The 20,480-nt window shown below is 39.8% G+C and overlaps 2 protein-coding genes across 2 annotated transcripts; one reads left to right on the top strand and one right to left on the bottom strand.

The window, feature by feature from the left end:
* Positions 1-1,945: 1,945 nt before the first annotated feature.
* Positions 1,946-14,170, bottom strand: psmb2 (proteasome 20S subunit beta 2). The gene is made up of 6 exons (XM_071500367.1): positions 13,955-14,170; positions 13,312-13,434; positions 12,652-12,722; positions 3,322-3,484; positions 2,915-2,964; positions 1,946-2,169 (listed from the first exon to the last, which is right to left on the bottom strand). Exons 1-6 carry the CDS (start codon positions 14,043-14,045, stop codon positions 2,068-2,070), a joined length of 600 nt encoding a protein of 199 aa, XP_071356468.1. The 5' UTR covers positions 14,046-14,170; the 3' UTR covers positions 1,946-2,067.
* A 31-nt stretch (positions 14,171-14,201) lies between these two features.
* Positions 14,202-16,262, top strand: cdca5 (cell division cycle associated 5). The gene has a single exon (XM_071500366.1). It carries the CDS (start codon positions 14,309-14,311, stop codon positions 15,098-15,100), a length of 792 nt encoding a protein of 263 aa, XP_071356467.1. The 5' UTR covers positions 14,202-14,308; the 3' UTR covers positions 15,101-16,262.
* The last annotated feature ends 4,218 nt before the right edge of the window (positions 16,263-20,480 follow it).

The raw sequence follows: 20,480 nt of genomic DNA, 5'->3' as shown, positions 1-20,480 counted from the left end.
ACACACACACACTTATTCAGCTGTGATTTTAACAACTTGGCCTGGTTTTCCCATTTGCAGCTGTATGTGCTCATTTACTGTAATACTCTATACAGACATGAAGAACAACTAAAGACCTTTTAATTATTACAGGAGCTGCTTGTTAGTATATCAGGGAGGTCATTTCTTTTCTTGTAAAGGCTCATTGTTGAACTTACAAAAAAGAAAACTGGAATTAAAGGTAGTTAAAATTGAATTATCTTGTTACAATTACAAGCTGAGGGAGCCTATAGTATAGTATATATGAAAAACTATACTATTATTTTAATTCATATTAGCTTCTGGATTTAAATCAAAATTCATCAAATATTATACAAAGACCAGAAAAGTTCACTCTTGATCATCACATCCAGATTTGATCAACATGACATACACCCACTAGTGTGACCCAGCCTATACAGAACTATGCAACAGTATATGACCCAGTAGTTTTTCATTGTTGAAATTTATTCATGGTAGTTGGCGATTTTTGATACTGGCAGAATTGTTAAATCTGTTATAGCAGCTTTTTTAAGTCCTTGTGTAAATTATCTTAAAATCTTAATTCAAGGTACACTGACAGGCTTTAACAATTTAACAATAACTTCATTGTCAGATTTATGTTTTTACAAAAAAAATTAAAAATAAAAATGATGCAGCAAAGATATACTGAGTTTTTATTCCACACGTTCTTTCCTCCTTGTTAAAACCTGGTGCCTACATTACCCAAAATGCAACTCAACTTGACGCATGCAACTGTACAGATTTAGTTGTGTCATGCTAGTTGCAGCTTATGTAGCTATGAGCCACAACCTTTTTTTTTTTACTTCTCGAACTTGCACCGAGCAGACACTGACGCAGGTGATTATTCTTGAGCTAATTTAGCAGATTTGATGCAACTGGAACCACACAAGGCTTTTACAGCTTTTTTTCTCTAGTTGTGCTCCCTTAAATCATTTTGTCAAACAGTTCAAGCCTGCAATTACCTGAATCTTCAGCTTGTTGGCTTTCTCAAAATTCAGTTAAAGATGTGAATATCTGCTGACATACAGTATCTCACAAAAATAACTCCGCTTTGGTACATTTCAACTTTCCAAGTTTTGCTTTAGGGTGAATAAGGGCTGCATCTCAAATATATTCAAATTCAGAGGGTGTTGTGTTTTGGTTGGTACTGAATTAAACAGGAGGTGCAAAAAAAGTACAAGTACAATGTTAATATATATATATATAGTTGTTTTTTTCCTAAAGGTAACCTGGATTTGTTTTTCACAACTCTGCTCATGTACAGAAACTGAGTCACAGTCAGAACCTGTACAATGTAGCCTAACGTGTTTGCTCTGCAGGTTGATTTTTTGTTTACTGACACTACATTAGAAATATACTGATACAACTCCACGGTCATTTCTGAGAGCACATTTTGTGTTGTTTAACTGACTGCATGGACACATTACAATTAATAACTTAGGGCTCAGTGTCAAATGATTTTAGCTTGTTTATAAGTGAAGATGGCCTCGTTTTGAACATCATATATCACACTTTCACAAACATACAAAATAAAAATTTGAATTGTAAATCACAGTTTGTGTGTTGTATTGCCTAAAAACCCTGGTGATAGAAAAAAACACAGCATTAAACAATAATTAAACTGATTATTTGACTATATTTAATTCTAATACTTTTATGTAGTTTGGTCATTCGGGGACAGGGAAAAAACATTCTATCAGAAAACTACTTTTCCTTTTTTCAAGTAACACCATATGTGCATGCATGTTTCAGTCCACGTGTACAAGTATGAGCAAGTGTACATTACCCACATGCACACTCACTGAGAACAAGTGCAAAAGTACACAGCCAGAAGGCTGTTCTCTTTCTATGTGCAGATGAACAGACTAGAGAGCAATGAGAAAGCACCACAGGGACAAAGAGCTTGTATCTCAACTGTGTGTCACTTTTTATTGGAACAGAAAGAGCAAGGAGGTCAACAGTACAAAAAAAAAAAAAAAAAGGAAGAAATGAGGGAGTCAGGCTTGGTAGTTAAGCAGTGAGCGGTCACTTGGCGCCCAGGGTGAGCTTCTCCAGGTCATGGATGCCCTCCTTGTCAATCAAACGGACAGTGAAGGAGGGGAGGTTGAGGATGAAGCGCTTATTGAGCTGGAGGAGAAGAAGACAGGAAAAAAATATTAAGATACAAGATATAATTTATTATACGAGAAATATTAAGATAAATAACATCTCAATAATAAAAAAGCAGAGTGGATGTAGAGTTATGTAAAGTAGAAACAAAAAAAATGAAGGAAAAGCAGAGACAAAAAACAAAGTGGAATACTGACTATTAAAACTAAAGGCCAGTTCAAGCGTTTTTAATGTCTGTCACAAGCCCGACTGACAAAACAGATACACTTCCATTTCATCAAATACATCAATCCACAATGACAGAGAAAGACACTTCACGTTTTACTGCTCCGAGTCAGTTTTTTCCTCTTGTATGCTTTGAGAAGAGTCATCTCCACAGACGGCTGTGTTTAAATCACACTAATCTCCTGCTCTTTATGTCTTGTAAACATCAACAGGATCTGCAATGACTGATCAGGGCTATGAGTTTGCTGTTTCCCTGTAGACAGACTCCAGTGAAAGAAAAACAAGACCAGCGGATTAAATCAATAAAACAACACTGATTTCTTCCTATGAAGCCTTCTCAAAGTTTGGTATGGACGGACCGGACAGGACAGGATGCATCATTGATAATACAAACTGAGCCACTGACTGCACTGAAATATGTTTGGAGCCCATTTTTGAGAGCTGAACAACATAATTAACAATTAAATAAGATGCTTATCTTTTTTTTTCTTTTTTTTTTTTCCATGCAACAAGGAAGAATAAAACTACTTGAACTCACTTCCTCAATGCACTTCTTCAGCAGATCCACTGCCTCATCTCGGGTCAGATCTAAAACAAACAAACAGAAGAAAGAAAAATGAGAATGCTGAAATGGGAACAACAGAAACATGAATCAGAGATGTAAGGTTGAGTTGGAAAACATCTTTCATTAACGAGATAAGGGATATAGTTTGTACTACAGCCCACCATGGAATTAACACAAAGATCGCTGTCTTGTTCCTGCTGTACTCTTTGTGGGTGCCCCGAGTTTGTAACGTGACCAAAGTGTGATTTGATTCCATAACCTCTGCAGGGCAAACTCTACACACTTGAATTATAGTTTTTATTTTTCTCTTGGCTCCCCAGTCAGACTCTCAGGAACAATAAACGGCAAAAAACAAGCGCGGGGCACTTCTCTGCACTGACCTGGTCTGTAGTAGCGGTCAAGAATGGAGAGAGTGAGAAATGCTCCATAGCCGTGGGCAGCGAAGGGGGCCTTGGCCAGCGAAGACAGGTAGTCCATGTAGAAGAGACCTGGGCCGTCTGTGTCATCATAGCCCGCCAGCAACAGGTTCACATGATATGGAGTCTGGAGACAGACGGGGAGGGGGAGGGAGGGAGGAGTAATATTCAGATATATAACAAGGCTTCTTACAAGGTGTCAACCTGAGATGCACATTAGTAATTGCATTCAATGTTATTTTGTTTATGTTGTTGATAATTCCCACCAAAACCACGCTCCTTCGCATCTGCAGACAAATGGTTTCTGGCTTAAAAACTGTACACACGGAAATATGAGCTAATATTACAACTTCAATCAATTTTAATGCTAGTTTTGGGTGTTTTGTGATTAATCAATGCAAATATCATTTCATATGGACAGCAGAAATTGGTATCAATCATGGTACCAGCTAATATTGCAAAGAGATGTGTTAAAACAACAGCCATCAGCACACTGCAAAGCACATTTTACACCATCAGACATGTATTTCAGTATTTTAATATTCTGTGAGAAGTTCACAAGATGCAGAGAGCAGCATTTTAGTCTCTACAGCAGCAGCTCTTTACAACACAACGCCACCGTTTCTGTTTATAGACGATAGTTTTTCTTGATGTTTGGTCAGGAGCAAGTACCATGGTGTCCGGTAGGAAAACGAATTCTTCCATATTAAGTGACAAGTTCCTAACTTTAGAGTGAAATCCTTTTTTTTTTTTAAAGTTGTATTACAGCTATTTACTTTTGCAAATCCATCAGGTTGAGGGACTTATTAGAGACTAAAAAGGGCCAAAACTTATACTTGGGACTAACTCAGGCTTTTAAGTCTGAGGCTGTGTTCAGACTGACTTCAGCCCTGCGAGAAAAAACAGGACTCATGATTACAGAAAGCAAAACCTGTTTCAAAGTTCATATGGGCACCTGAATATTGTTTAAAGACAGATTTGAAAGACTGTTACTCTTTACTCAGGTATTTCCTTTCATTGCTGCACCTTTTAAACGCTGTTTTCAGTCTGAATGGGCCACTGAGCCCAGGCTGAGATTCTTTTAGACTTCGGAAAGCTCCCTCCAAAGACACTGAGACACACATTATGCAACTGCTTTCACAGGCTGCTCTTTGTAACAAGGAAATTTAACTTCATGTAAAAAAAAAAATTTTTTTTTTTTTTTTTAAATTGGTGGGTGTCCCTTCACCTGCAGCAGAATCACCTGGATTTGTAAACACGAGGTGGCGTATAGACTGTACCTTGTCTCATATAATTGTTCCTCTGAACAGCAGATCTCATCAGCCCGTTCACGGGAGCAACACATCTCACCGCTTGAAAAGTACAACTTCTCTTTCTCAACTTCTTCCAAATAAATTGCTCCTAATTATCGACTTTGATTTTTCAGCTAGTGACGACGGCGGCGGCAACATTAACGCGGCATAAACAGCAGTGAGGGAGAGAGCGAGGGAGGGAGGGGGGCCGCACACAAGAGGCTGAAGTGTGAGCGCGCAAGGGGAGGGAGAGGAAAGGTGAAAGGGCGTCACAGGTCAGAGGAGGTGTGTGTGTGTTTGTGTACGAGGGGGAGAATCAGGGTGTCACTGGCAGTGTGACATCTGCTGGGAGTCAGCACCCCTGTTGCTCCCTCCATCGCACCCTCCCTCCCTCCCTCCCTCCCCCTTCATCCACTCTCTCGCTCCCTCCCCTACCCCTCTCCACTCTCCGCTGCCTTCACCCTGTGCCCTGGAGTAGCGCCAGGGCTCATTAAAAACTTCTAAAGTCGTTTCTCTTGCCCCTATCTCCCCCCCTCCTCCTCCTCTCTTTTTAAATTACATCTTTTACGCTTCCAGCCTCTTCTCCCTTCTATTCCTCCAAAACACTAATTTTCTCTCTTCGTTTTTGCAAGCCACTGTTCCTCATTTTTTTTAAAAATCCCTTTAAAGCTAGACAATTTTGGGGGTTTCAAAGCAACTTACGGCCTGAATTCTTTGCGGATGTATGTGCTGTGTGGTGTTTTTGATTAAAATGCAACAAGAAAAATATAATATGGCGTTCCGAGTCGTGCGGGGAGGCAAATATGATTCATATGACGCCAGGCGAGTTGTGATCTACACACCTGCCCTCTCATTTCAATTCATCTCTCAGCCGACCTGCTTATTTCTGTGACTTGTGTGTTTGCCACAAGGGCAACGATGATTGTTATGCTCCCTGTGGACTAGGCTTTAGTGTATGTGTGTGTGTTAACGATGGTTTTGAACACGTACACACAAGTGAGAAAGAGAAACAGTGTGTTTGTGAGTGTGTGCAAGGGGTGTGAATCTCAGGGTGAAAATCTTACTCTGTGTGTGTGTGTGTGTGTGTGTGTGTGTGTGTGTGTTTATGCATGTGTGTGTGCTTTAACTCCTCCGTGAGTCTGCGAACGCCCCAGTGGCGTCACCCCCACCCACCAGACACCTGCCTCACTGGTTACAATGTAACAATAATACGGACTTGGCATCAAAATAACCTTCCCTTCCCATGTCACCTCGGAGGGAACCAGGCACCTTGTTAACCCAGCCACCTGAACTCACACCCAGGTTCACATGCAAACAATACACATCATATGTTTTATCCCCCTGCTGCGAGTCTCGCTCTCAGCCAAACAGGGCGACCGTTGTGCCGCCGAACAAAAGCTTCACCTGTGCGTTACTACTACCATCACCTTCCGCACACACAAGACCGCTCCCACCTGGTTTTGAGGGAACGGTTTGACATTTCAGGGAAATAACGCCCATCTGACTTTCGGCACATAACCCCGGGGAAGAGACCACAACGTGTAGCCGTTACTATTCAGTTTTTGTGTGAATTAAACAAACAAGATATACTGTGTTAATGAAGGCTCTCATTTAACATCGTCAATTTTCTTTCTTCACAAATCGTCTAAGCACTTGATCTGTAACACATTAGAAAACAACTAAAATGGCTCATTACCTTTTCCTACAGTTTATGTCATGGTGTGGCATTCAATGGTGCTCAATTTACTGTAACTATAAGACAAGGAAAAACAGATACCTCTCACATTTAAGAAGCGGGATTCATCAAATGTTTGGTATTTTTGTTTGAACACTGACATAGACGATTAATTATCAAAATAGTTGTTAATTAATTTTCTGTAAATTGACCAACTGATTAACTGATATCTTAGGAACGAGCCGGGCTAGCTGTTTCCACCTGTTTCCAGTCTTTACGCTAAGCTAACTAGCTTCTTTAAGTAGCTTCATATTCACAGCACAGACACGCGAGCGGCACCGTGCAGTTCTCAAAATTGTTAAACTTCTCCTTTAAGACATCAGATTCTGAGAAAAACAGCTTTAGCTGTGACACAAATTAAGGTCACGTCGCTAATAAACCACCTCAAACTCATCCCCAAACTCTCCCCTTCCACGTTCCAGCACTCCCTGCCTTCTTTCCTTCCTTCCCTCTCCTTCCTCCCTCCCTCCCCCTATTTTTGCACCCTGCCCCGGGGCATGTTCTCTTTATTGGCATTTCTCCTCAATCTGCTGTATTAATTGTTCATCTGTGCAGGAGCAGGGGAGCTGCATGCAATATGGCGCCAGTAATTATTTGTGCCCATTGTGTGCTAAAAAATATTTCACAAACCCATATGGGGCCAGCTGTAGATCACCACAGCGCTGAGGCTAACTGTTGCTGCAGCCTTATAGAAGCTCAACAAATAAACAGCTCAAACTTTACAGATTGGCTAAATCTCACTTCTTCATCTTACCACAGCAAACCTCCACATGTATACAAAATCTGATGACTGAGGCTTTTAGGCTTCTATGTAAACCTAAAAAAAAAAATGAAATGTGATATTTATTAACTCTCTGCCTCCCCTGAGTTTTGTGGTTTCAATTTAACCTAATGTCTCAGCCTCCTACAGCAACTAATCCTGGGGTACCTGTCAATTCAATATCTATCAATTTAATTTGTATTTATTTTTAATACACAAATATGTTACAATTACTGTACATGAAACAGGAAAATAAAACAAATAGAAGCAGGGCAGGGGCTTAATTTTTATGCCCCTAAAACTTTGCAGTTGTTGTTTTGTTCTGTGCTGAATTTCATGTGTATCATTACTGATATGAATGCAGCAGAGTGGAGGCCTCAGGTGATTATGCTTACCGCTAGTTTCTTTTTTTTTTTTTCTCTTTGTCTGCTCTCTAAAGCTTGAGTGAATGCAGTACTCCAGAGGTTAGTGGAGTTGTTTTTGTGGACGACGGGCTGATAAGTACACAGTCGTATGCAGACAGGGTTTCGCTTACTCTGCGCCGAGATGCGCCGCTGACTTTAGCCAACTACATCTCCTGCAGGTCTGCAGCCACTAGGGTAATTTCATCTGTAATTTATCCTGCAGGAACAAGGCCATCAGAATTAACAATATACCACTGATTAATTTATCAGTCAGTGGGTTTTAACCTAGGGGTCTGGGCATGCTGGCTGGATCACGTGATTGTTTTTTTGGTGGGTTCAGAAGATGATTTAAGGATGGTAGAAAAAGGAAAAAAAAAAAAGATTTGATATACAAGAGCAGATCATTATCTTGCCTTTTCTGTCTGGGTTAAACTTTAATCTACAATGATTTAATCAGATTAATTAAAATACATTCCAACATATGCAGCCACTTCCCCGGACATGAATTGAGCGAGGTCTTAGACTACAGGCGTTTTTCAAAAAAAAAAAAAAAAAACATTAAATCTCCTTTTAGTCAACAAATGGGTTTAATCCATGTCTGAGTAACCAGCCTGTAGCGTTAAAGACCATCTATGCTGCACATGTTAAGTTATGGACCATAGCTGCACAACTGTTCATCACAGTTTGTTTCCATTATAGCAGCTATATACTTTACTAAAGAGTTCAATAGTTAATTGTTGATGAGAACAAGTAAATGCTGCTGTAGATTTGAAGTGATTTTAAGGCGAAATCACAAAATTTCACAACTTCCAGCTTCTCAGATGCTTCAGTTTTTTTTAATCATTGCAAATTCAATGTATCTGTTTGTTTGACTGTTTGTGGGACAAAACAAACCATCTCTAGAAAACTATTAATAGGCATTTTTGACTATTTTCTGACACTTCATGAACCAAACGATTCATCTATTATAGTAACCCTTCATTAACTGCAGCCACAAAGTCGTCAGTAGTTGTACTAAATGGTTTAAGTAACTCACACACAGTTGAGATACTTTTTCAAAGAGAATAATTATTGACCCAAATAAGACACAATGGTCAACGTCACATCATAATTAGGAGTCTATCACACTTTCAGATGATGATAAACAGTTCAAGACTTCGGCAGATGATCTCTTTCCCTGTTTTACATTCAAATGGACAACACACATTACATATTCCACATACTCAAGATGTTCTGGGGCCAAAAAAAAACCCCACCATAAAAAAACCTGTTTATACAACATAATTTGCAAATGTCCATGTACTCTGGAGGTTGATGTGAAAAGAGCATAGCTGGAGGAAGGTGTGGGATGCAGAGGAGAAACTGCTATTGCTTCAGATTCTCAGCACTCATGAGAACGCGGCATTAGTAAATCCTGCACTCATAAAACCAAATTCATCACCGTGAGGCACAAAAATAACGATACAGTTGCAACTTATGACAAGACATGAATATAAATGTTATCCTCCACCACATGTACAACCTTGACTGACTAACACGATCCTAATCCTATAGGTCCCTCTGTGTGCATGTATATTGTATCTGTGTGTATGTTGACTCCCACTCGTTCTCACACTCCAGTCTGTGTGGTGTTGTCTACTGGGCCTGGTTGTTCTCCCCTGGGACCCCCACTCCTCCTCCTCCTACTCTATCCCTATCCCCCGTTCGATGTGTCCCACATCCCCATCTCTGCCACACTAATTGTTTTTTGTAATTATTTTCACCCTTTTGCTATTGTGACAGGCAGCGGCTGCACCACTCTTAACAAATTAGAGCAAAATATACAGAAGCAAAGACGTCTTAGGCAGAGTGTGTTACATCTAAAGACTAATGCAATTGCACACACAAGTACTAACATAAACTATGTTAAGACAGGAAATTATTATTTCCATTAGATTAATACACACATTTTTTATTGATTAATCGTTTTTGTACTATCATGTAAGATTAAGAAAAGCAGTAAATCTTCACAGATGACAAGCTGGAACTGTTTTTGACAAATGATTAATCGATTACCAAAATACTGGCTTTGTTTGTTGCAGCTTTAAAATTTATACTACAAGTAAGAAGACATACAATAAAGAGCGATTAATTGATTAATCAACAGCAAGTTAATCATCAACTATTATGATTTATGCTTTTTAAAGTAATTTTCCAATCAGAAGCACAGTGGAGTTCCAGCCTTTTTGGTTTGCAGTTTTTCCAGTCTTGTGTGATTTTAAATTGATATTTGGACTCTGGGCAGACAAAACAAACTATTTGAAGGCTGTAGAAAATTGTGACTGATATTTTTCACCATTTTATGGACCATATTATCATGAACAGATTGATCAGGGATGAAAACGATCATTAGTTGTGGCCCTAAAAATATGTATCTGGATTTTGTTAAAAAACACATTTAGCATGTGCCCTTCTGTTGATGTTCATTTAGAGGCATCAAGGGCAGAAGGTCTGTCTAACGTGCATTATTAGCACTGAGTACCAAAAAGTGTGAAGTATCAAATGTTGGTCAGATTCTCAGTGGTTACTTAAAGCTTGATCAGACCTTCCCCATTTTAAATCAGGACTCTTCTCTCTTAAGATGATATTTTAAATATGATAAGTTCTTTAACATTGAGCAGTTTTGGATATTTTATTACTGTTGTAGATTTTTTGGCATTTTTCCTGTAAGAATATGGGGTTTGCTGACATAAACACATCAAACACAAACTGCGGTCCAACTCATAAACATGCAGACTGATAAATCAGCTGGTTAATTTGCCTGCTTGTAAATCCAAGTTTATATAATAAGGATTTTTTGGATAGTTTGGAAGTTTGGTTTGTATAAATTTTGGTATTGAAGTAGTGAAGGTCAAAACCCTGGTATTTTGATAATATACACAGGGGAACTGTGCAGTCCTGGTGGGGGGCAGTGCTGAAGGCTCAGGTGCTGTCATGAAGTCTCAAAGGGAGAAACCTTCGTCACCATTCACAACAAGCTGACAAATGTACCTGCCCCTGTCAAAATGCATCTGCTGGTTCGTCTTAGATGTCTCAAGCTGATAACGACACAAACACAGGTATAATTGCAGGTGAGACTTTATTCCCACCTGAACCTGAGAGTGACGACTACTCCTCTGCAGCTATCACAACTGAACACACCATCTTCACAAGCAAGGCCTCTGTTGTGTTTGACTGTTTTCATTTCCTGTATTAGCCAAAAAAAAATGAATTTCAACCAGAATTTAAACATATTGTTGACATGGATGAGTAAACCTACTCCATATGGTTGGAGTACCGGCAATTTGAATTGAGTATTACTTTAACTTATGGGAATTAGTCTGTGATTCTATCATTTCTCCCTACAGCAAAATGAGATTGAAAATGGCAGAGGAATGTAACTAAGTTAAAAAAGAAATTAAAATATTTATAGGTATATTCACTTATCACTGCAATAATGAATATGCATTATTCAGAGGGTGACCACTGGTACAATAGATTAATTAGCTACTGTTTTGTTAACTGAGAAAATACACAAAGATACTGGTGTCTTCACAGTGGGATAGAAGAGTTCATCTGGGCACACAGGTTAAAAAAAAAAAAAAAGTACTCTGGAAGCATGAAAGATGGAGCAGGTCTGAGAATACATGGCAACACAAACTGCAGCAGATGGTGCGCCTTTGCAACTTGAGTTTCCATTTTTGGAGACACCAAAAGACTGTTAAGCTTGTTTTGTGTGAATAATAATATGTGGTCTTATTTTGAAAGACATTTCTCATCATATATAACAGTGTAGTACAAGAAATTGTTTACAATGACAGTAAAATGAAATGTTACATTTAGTTTATTTTGGCAAAGTAAGTTAAAGGTACTATCTGTAAGAATGTGGAGCAATTTATATGTATTAATCGTTTTTCTATTGCCAGTGGGTGAATGGATTTTAACATCAATTTAAAAAATGAAGGCAACTGAGAAAGTCAAGGAAGCCTATAACAGCCTGTGGACTGCTTTCTATGTAACTTTTTTGGGAAAATTTTTTAAAGGTTTTTATGCTTGCTCACTTGTGCCTTGCCTGGATTTCCCAGCAAGCAGATGATGATGTTGCGCTTTATAAATACCATTTCAAAAAAAAAAAACAGCGCCAGTCAAGCTATCTCCACACTTCGTTTAGTGCTGTGTCAGTGTTTGAGAGTCAATTATGGTCAATAGGTCTCAAATATAGGTTACAATCAGACTTTAATAACAGTTTCACTTAAGTCAACTCATCTGTCAACACGATACTGATCAATCATGTTCAGTCTCGTGTATGTCATGTCACTGTTTGGCCCGATGCCCAGGATGCTCACTTGCGCATAGCTATGGAGTGCAAGCATTCACGTTAGCCAAAGAGTGCTGACTGCAGTTCACTTAATGGCCACTAGTGTCATTAAAAGCAACGATTTTCTGAATGTTAGGGTTAGGGTTAAATTATATTCTCTCTTTTTTTCTCTCAAATATCCTTTTTGCAGGTGGAAACTCTGAGTAACTGGTTACTGTTACATTTTGTTGACATGTGCATGATATCTGAGTTATTTTCTTCATCAAAAGCTTCACTGGATATCTGCTGTGATGCTCCACAGTGAGGCAAAACTTTATAAAGTTGACCCACAAAAGACAACGTCACTTCATGTTATTGTGTGCAACTGTGAGGTTCAAACAAAAAAAAGTGCCCCTCAATGCAACTGGTTATGATTCTAGTCACACACAGACCCAATATTCCTTGGACATGAAAAAACTATTCTCTGAAATGAGAGTTACTATCTCTGTTTTATGGACAGTGACGGTCTTTTAACAGATTGGCAGTAAAACACCACAGCATTCACATAAGGTCAGCACCAACAGGAACAAATTATGGAAAATTTCTATGGCATGTGTCAATAAAGGCAACGCAAAATAAATACTGAAAATTAAAGGAAAACTTCCTACACTTTGTTATGTGGTCTTTTATCTTACAAAACTGAGGCAGTTTAAATGTTACAGCAATGTGTGAACACAAACAACTAATGGTAACTAATGGATGGTATATTTTTATATCAGGATAGTTACCCTGCTCCGAAGGTAGTCTGCAAGGTTCTTCCGTGTGAAGTTTGCTGCTGCTGCTGGACTGAGTTCGTAACCTAAGAAATAGGAAGGGAAAAAATGGCATGAGACAAAAAGTTTTGAGAGTGTGCTCTATTTTTTAACAAAGTCATTTTTCCACACAGCACGACATTCTTGTCAATGGCTAGGGTGGAGCGTTGAATCTTTGTACTTTTTAGTAGTGACAAAATGGATATGTTGCACCGCAAACTGAAGTACTAAGTACCAATAGTTGCCATTGTTAATCAGATTTGTATAATCTTATTCACTTCAGATGGTTCTTGATTTAAAGCAAATTCTGCATTTTTTAAGACAAAGTTGTTGTATTAGTGCTTGTTTTTAGACAACCTTTTACACTGTACAAGTTTGACACTCACGTCTTTATCTTATAAAAACGGTTATTTAAAAAGAAATACTTCTTTTGTTCAATAAACATTCTTCAATAAAGCATGTTCATATTCCTCAAAATAATGTATATTAAAACAAATATAGTTTCAGTAATTGCACCAAAAACTGGGCGATCCATGGAACTTGGATTGATAAATGCCAAAAAACATCCTGTGCTGTTAAAGACCAGTCGCTGTGGAGTTTAACTGGAAATTGTACCACACAATCCTCATTTCTTACCGTTCCTCATTTTATAGAGCTGAACATTCTTCTGGATGTACTCTGCAAACTGTACTGTGTCTCCTGCTTCTCCCACACATAGCAGCAAAATCTTCTCACTGAGCTTGAACATCTTGTCATAGTCTGAAAAACACAGAGCACATAATATGATTTATTTATTTGTCTTAATTCATGATTAAAATAGGCATTTGCTGACTATCAGATTGGGAAACGTTAATCCAGCAGTGACTTTCACTTTCACTGTTACAAGCCTCCTTTAAAAGCCAAACTTTTACAAAACACAACTACTCGCTAAGCTCAATTCGTGTCGGTGGCTTTAAATGTGTTGCTCTAAATTATGGAGAGAAAAAAAATGTCCCAACTTTACAAAAACAGAATGATATAGATTTATGTGCCACTTAATTTAGCCCCAGTTAGCATTGTTAGCTCAAGTCACATTCACGATGTGTGGTTACGTTACATTGTGAGCATTTAGGTTAAGTTTTACAACAGTATACTGCTTAAATTGGAAGCCTTAGGGATTATTTGCCAGTAAGAAAGCATAAGAAAAACCACAACAAGAGCTAATAAAAGCAGCCGTGTGTGCTAACTTAGCTTCAGCAACCGGCTGAATGGCTAATGCTAAGCTAACGCGTTGTCATACCGTGTTTCATCTGAATGATGCTGCTGGCTGCGACATTATCGGCAGCGACGAGGACAAAATCCGGTCCCTGGATCCCGATTAAATATTCCATGCTGAGTATTCACTGCGAGTTGAAATAACTATAAAATAATTTGAGATAGCAGGTGTCTCTTAGCCGCGGATGCACAGATTACACAGCAAAAGTTTGAGGCAGTTGACGCAGACTGGCAACGTCACCGGAAATCAAGCTTTCGTCATCTCTATGCGACTAGGGCGGGCGATTTGAGCGGATTCACCGGGACCGAGAAACCATCAGCGTTTCTATTTCAAAATAAACACGACAAAGGTCGGTTGTTTTCCTAGTTGAAGGTCAGTATGAACGAAGCGACACCTCAAAGCATAATGTCGGAGTCTAATAAGCTCAACGGCTCGCTGCGGAGACGGTCACCGCGGTTGAGTTCTCCTCCTCAGGCTAACTTACAAATGGACAAAAAAATGGCGACGGCGCCTCTCGCCGTTAAACGGTCCATAACTGTGAGGAAAATAGCTCCCAGAAAAACAGTCGCACCGTCGGAACATAACAAGGAGAACACGCCGAGAAGGTCGGAGTCGGAAAGCAGCCAGCAAAAAAAGCAGAAGATCTCTACTCCAGGTCCTGCCCCGGTACGTGGTGGCTCCTCCTCGGCTGAGCAGAGGAAGAAAAAGGCCGCTATGCCCTCGCCGATCCTCCCTTCCTCACCGCCGCCATCTCGTCCTCAACAGCCGGCGGTGGATCCAGAGGATGCGGTGTGGTCGCAGAAAGTGCGCCGCTCCTACAGCAGGCTCAGCGACAAGTCGTTCAGCAGCCCCGACTCCCGTGAGACTTTATTCGGCTTTGAGAAGCTTCAGACCCCCGAGGTGGTCCATAAAGTCCGGCAGTCCAAGACGGGTCTGGACGCTTCGGGGCCCTTGTCATGTCTGAACTCTTTCACATCTTTGCTTGAGGAGGATGACTGTGGTTCAGCTTTCCCCGAGCCGGATCCAAATATCCCTGGAGTGGCTGTGGTGAAGGAGAAGAGGAGGAGGAAGAAGATCCAGCAGATAGACTCCACAGAGCTGGACGCACTGGCTGCAGAGATGAACGCAGTGTTTGAGGAGGCAGAGGAGTTTGAGTTGATCGTGGAGTAAAATATTGGGACGGAAAGACTTGGACAGACTGAGGGACTCTCTTATGGCATGCTGTTTTTGTCACTGACATGCTGAAAAAACACTGACTCCTGCTTTGCTTCATACTCAAAAAAGTTTTTGTATATTTCTAATTCTTTATATTGTAAATGTTGATTCTTTGGAGTTTCTTATGTTTGGCTGCTCAAATGCTCTTAATGTGGTTGTTTAGCTCTTTGTAGTCACACATGAGTATTGTTTTGGTTTCAAAATGACCAATAGTTAGACAAGTAAAGCAAATGCATGTTCTTTCTTCCCATTATAATTAAAACCTTTACATAGATTATCTTTTAGAGCTGAAATGATGAATCAATTAGTCAATTAAGAGGAAAAAACAAGCAGCAACTATTTTAATAATCAATCATTTCAGTCGTTTTCAAGCTGTTTTTCAAATTTGATGATTTGCTGCTTTTCTTGTCATAGATCACATCAGATCATTCTAAATTCAACATTTTTGTGTTTAAAGACACTTAAAGATGTCATACTTTGGCTCTGCAAAGTCACAATGCTCTTTTTTTATTGATATTCCATTGGCTGCACAAATAATCAAAAAAAAATCTTCAGCTTAATTGATAATGAAAATAATTGCTAGTTGAAGCCCTGATTATCTTTTACTTGTCTTGTTGACTTGGATTGATAAAACTGCATTTTGTCTTTTTGTTTTTAAAATGGGTTTTGATATGTTTATTTCCTTCACTTCTTAGTTATAAACTGGTTGATTGTGAAGAAAAAGGGAAAATGTGACAGTGTGCAGAACTGGTACGGTCTGAATACTGCAAATAGACAGTTTTTTTTTATCAGGAGTTTTTACTCTTATAAATTGAATTGGCATTTTGTTTCTTTTGGTTGTTCGTTATATTTTAATAGCTGAAAATCAGCAGAAATGTGGGCAGCCATTCAGAGGTCTCCCATCAGATTACTTCACTTTCATAATGTGTTTACATTAACATTTGACTTACTCAAAAATCCAGAATAAGGCTGTAAAACAAATGTTGTTCTTGGGCTGCTGCTCTCACATTTGTCCTTTCTTCAACATTAAAGAAAATCTGTTATCATTTTTGCTTGACTGTACAACTGAATAAATATCCAACTAATTAAAGTTGTCAACAGACTTTGAGCCAAATCAGCACATTCTGAGTTGTCATTGTTTTCATGGCTTTAGTAATGCTCATTTTAATGAAACAACAAAACACACAGGAATTAGAATTTCATACAGCCTCCATAAAAAAGCATTAGAAACAGCCAGTTATTTGAGCAATCTGGGCCTGAGTGAGTGGGAGGTTGTAATCTTAAAGGAGAAACTCAAGTTATTTGTAATATTACACAATGACACCTGTTTTGGAAACTGGCATTAAAAACCTGCTTCTATAATCAAATGTGTTTGTTGAGCTGAGGTTTTGGGGGATGATGGCACTCATTATGAGCCATGTTAACTTGACTGGGGTCTAATAAGGTAGTGGCCAAGCGTGATGACGAACAACACATTCCTACACACAGCAGTGGTCTCCAGTGACTGTGATGATGAATGTGTGTGTGTGTGTGTTTGGATTTAATGAGTATGGTGGACAGGTAAAAACATTTTCCTCCAGAGTCTTTTAAAGGACTAAGTGGATGTGTTGCATAATTTACACTGACAAGGAGGGATGCTGTCAGCTGTCACGTCTGCTTCTAACTGGTGTTTCTCTTAGATAAACTGTGTCTGAGTGGAGTCTTCAGATGATAAATAATTGAAATACTTTGCAGCTGATATACAGACAGGTGACACATAAAAGGCAAATGCAGAGTCACTGAATGGTTTAATGAGTATGAAAAGGCTCTTTCCAACCATCATCAAAACACCAAATGAGGCAATATCCTCTAGAAGGATGGAGTTCGTCCTCCTGTAGAGGCCCAGCACCTCACTGAGACTCTGCCGGTTTTGCCTTTAATTTATAACTCATCTGTATGTATATAATTATGAATGTTGAGAACATTGCGTCCCCTAATGTATCAGCACTGGCAGGTTAATTGATTCATTATTTGTTCATAAAGCAAATATCGTTATCACAGTTCTGAGATTTCCAACAATAACAGCAAAAATATGTGATTTATATTTCAGAGTAGTGTTTTTATTTTTTTGATTCCACCATGATTTAATGTAAACCAAACAGCAATGATCTAGTCATTTTTTTTATTCTTGGTGAAATCGTGCAAGGATTGTAACGGGACAGCAGCCACCAGCAGCTGGGTGTTAAATCTCAATATTTGTTTGGGATTCTTTGGCTTTATCAAAAATTTCCATAAGTACCAAATTCTCAGATCTGTTTTTTATTTTGATTGGATCATAACTGACTTAAGTTATAATTTTTCTACCTATTTATATGGGTTAAGCTTATGAAGGGTTAGTTGAGTTTGGATGACATTCAACACTTTGGCTTTTTTAAATGAAAAAGGGGTTTTGTAGAAAATATTCCACAGAATAAGGTATCAGAAATACTAACAATGCCCAGCAAAAACAGCAACAAAACTATTTTTATTTCTTATCAATGGATTTTATCTTTGGGATTAAAAGAGGAAAACTTTGGGAGACACAAGTTTGCTTGTTAATATGTATTCAGTTCACCACTTCACCCAAGTCACAAGTAGAACCATGGACAGATCAACCTCCTCGGGGGCCCCAGGGCAAAATTTGTTGCTGGGCACCTCTTGACCTCCACTATGGCAGTTTCAGTATTTTGCCTGGTGCCCAATGAACCAACCAGTAGATTAAATAGTTGATGAGATGATTGGCAGAAAAGTAATTGCCAACTATTTTGATCACTGATTGGTTGTTTAAGTCTATGTTTTATTCAAAAATACCAACGTTTCTTTGTGAATATTTGCTACTTTCTCAGTTTTCCGTTATAGTAAACTTCATATCTTTGAGATGAGCATTTTGTAGACTGAACAATCAACCAGTTAATATAGGGAGTAATTATCAGACCTACTGATATGAACACAATCGTCAGTTTCGGGCTTACAGTTCTTCTAATAATGGTACTTTATTCAAAGTTTTCTTTGTGCTGATTACTTGACAGGTAGAAAAATTAAAAAATTTGATAACACACAACAAATTAATGTAAACTAAACATAAAATAAACAATATAAAGTAAATCAATAGAAGTCTTCAAGCTGGATTTATATATAAGAGGGTAACAAGATGGAGGATGGAGCCCCCCCATAGCTGATCTCGTACTGTAGTTGTGCAAATGTGTAACAATCTTTTTGATTAATCAGATTATGCAGACCCAAATGATGTGGAGTAAACCTGGGACTTTTGGGACCCCCCCTGGGTGCATGCAGCTCCTGGGCATTTGGTAATCCAGCCCATTGCTGTTGATAAAGACAGAACTGGCACAGCTTTCACTGCAATGTATTATCAGGTGGAATCATCATAAATAAACCCTGAAGATCTCTATTGAAATCTAAGGAAGTGATCCACACTGTTGCAGAGGATGCTGACAAGTACCTCTCCACCTGTTATACGCACCCTGAAAAAAAACAAAACCCCCATGAATAAGGTATGAAGTTAGATGTTTACCTCTGCTTAGAGCACGACGGCACGCTGATAGTATTTGTGAGTGTGTATGAGACTGAGACGCGTGGAGAAATAATGAGTGTGTGAGTGTGAGTGTGTGTAGTAGTGAACGAGTAAATCCACAATTTGCTCACGCATTTTAGGGTGTGCGAGGCGTGCTCTGTTTTCTTCCTCAGGTGCCATTTCATCTTCATACTCTTCATTTGGCACCTCAGCTCCCTAGGTTGCTTTCTTTCTTTTTTTTTTTTTTTTTTTCCTGTGGAGCACAACACATGGTGGCATGCCTTTTGTATATTTTTAACAAGGTATTCATGTCTACTTTACACTTGCACTGAAAGTTACAAACAGAGTGAAGTGTTTTTTTTCGAGCTGTCACTGCCAGAAACAGTTATTGATTTACAATGCTGCTGCTGCTGCTGCTGCTGCTGCTGCTGCTGCTGCTGCTGCTGCTGCTGCTGCTGCTGCTGCTTGCTTTTGCTTTGGAGTCTGTTCATTTTTTTTTGGTGGGGGGGGGGGGGGTATTTTACACTCATATTCATGTGTTTTTTTTTCTTTTTTTACCCATCTCTCCCTCTGCTTTTTCCTCTTTTCTCCCCCCCCCCTCCACACACACACACACTCCCCACCACACCACCACATTTCACTCACGGCAGTTGTCGCTGGTTCAGCTTGACTGCTTCGTTAGGGCTCATCATTTGCATTCAGATTAATTATCTAATTACCGACAAATGTCCGGCGGCCACCCCACACTCCGGCTCGTCAGCTCTCAGCCTGTAATTATTTTAATCATTTACTTTCATCTGGAGCGTTCCTGCCATACTCCTGTGTTTAGAGGCCATTCTTAATTACCCTGCCAAGACACTCTTTTCATGAGAGGGAGGGAGGGAGGAGAGGGAGGAGAGGGGTTGGTTTGAGGGAGAGAACAGAGCAATTGGGTGAGGGAACATGTGTGTGTGTGTGTGTGTGTGTGTGTGTGTGAAAGAGAAAGACCAATGGGGACATGATCCAGAGGCTTTGACAGCACAGAGGAAGCTCCCTGCACTGCTGGATGCTCTTTCCTCTCTCTTCTTTTCTCTCTCTCTCTCTCTCTCTCTCTTCCCATCCACCCCCCCCCCCCCTTCCCGCCCTCACCCCTCCCACCTCCCCCAACCAACTTCCTCATCTCTCCTCTCAACCCTCCCTCCTCCCTCCCCAACTCCCCCATCCCCTCCTCCACGCCCCGCTTCCACCGTTATACTTCCTCCCCTTTTTCCCTTTATCGCGAGCACACACAGGAATCGCCCGTGGGCTTCAGTGCTCTGACTGCTAATACACTGACACACACAGAGACACACACTTACACACACACACACACACACACACACACACACACAACACACAGAAACAGGCAGACAAGAGAGTCATGCGCCCTGTTTGTGGCACTCATCACGATGCACACACACACACACACACACACACACACACACACACACACATCTTTCCACTATCTGCCTGGAAAATCTATACTCCTCTCAGCTCGTCTGTCTGTTTCTGTCTCTTCCCTCTGTCTCCCACCATCCCTCCATCCATCAGACCTGCATGGCTGCACTCTACATATCTATCCGCTGCCTGTCTCTCTCTTTCCATCTCTTGTTCCCTCTCCTTTTCATCCCAGCATTTGGACAGCCTCGCATCGGGCCCACCGCTCCCTGTCCTCGATAAGGGGACAGCGGGTCATCTCTCCCTCTCTCTCTCTCTCCCTCTCTCTCTCCCCCCTGTGTGACCACTTCATAATGATGCTCTCACTGA

Source organism: Trachinotus anak, unplaced genomic scaffold (assembly GCF_046630095.1).
Source record: "Trachinotus anak isolate AG129_WGS33_773 ecotype Australia unplaced genomic scaffold, CSIRO_AGI_Tana_v1 ptg000016l, whole genome shotgun sequence".
Classification (NCBI taxonomy): Eukaryota; Metazoa; Chordata; class Actinopteri; order Carangiformes; family Carangidae; genus Trachinotus; species Trachinotus anak.
Note: the sequence above shows the minus strand (reverse complement) of the source record. Positions and strands in the feature narration are given on the sequence as shown.

Excerpts from the sequence above, each read along its gene's own strand:
- psmb2 (XM_071500367.1), bottom strand. The coding sequence starts at position 14,045 with ATGGAATATTTAATCGGGATCCAGGGACCGGATTTTGTCCTCGTCGCT. Across the intron at positions 13,435-13,954 it reads CATCATTCAGATGAAACACG|ACTATGACAAGATGTTCAAG; the intron begins GTATGACAACGC and ends TGTGTTTTTCAG. Across the intron at positions 2,170-2,914 it reads TGAAGAAGTGCATTGAGGAA|CTCAATAAGCGCTTCATCCT; the intron begins GTGAGTTCAAGT and ends CTTCTCCTCCAG.
- cdca5 (XM_071500366.1), top strand. The coding sequence starts at position 14,309 with ATGAACGAAGCGACACCTCAAAGCATAATGTCGGAGTCTAATAAGCTC.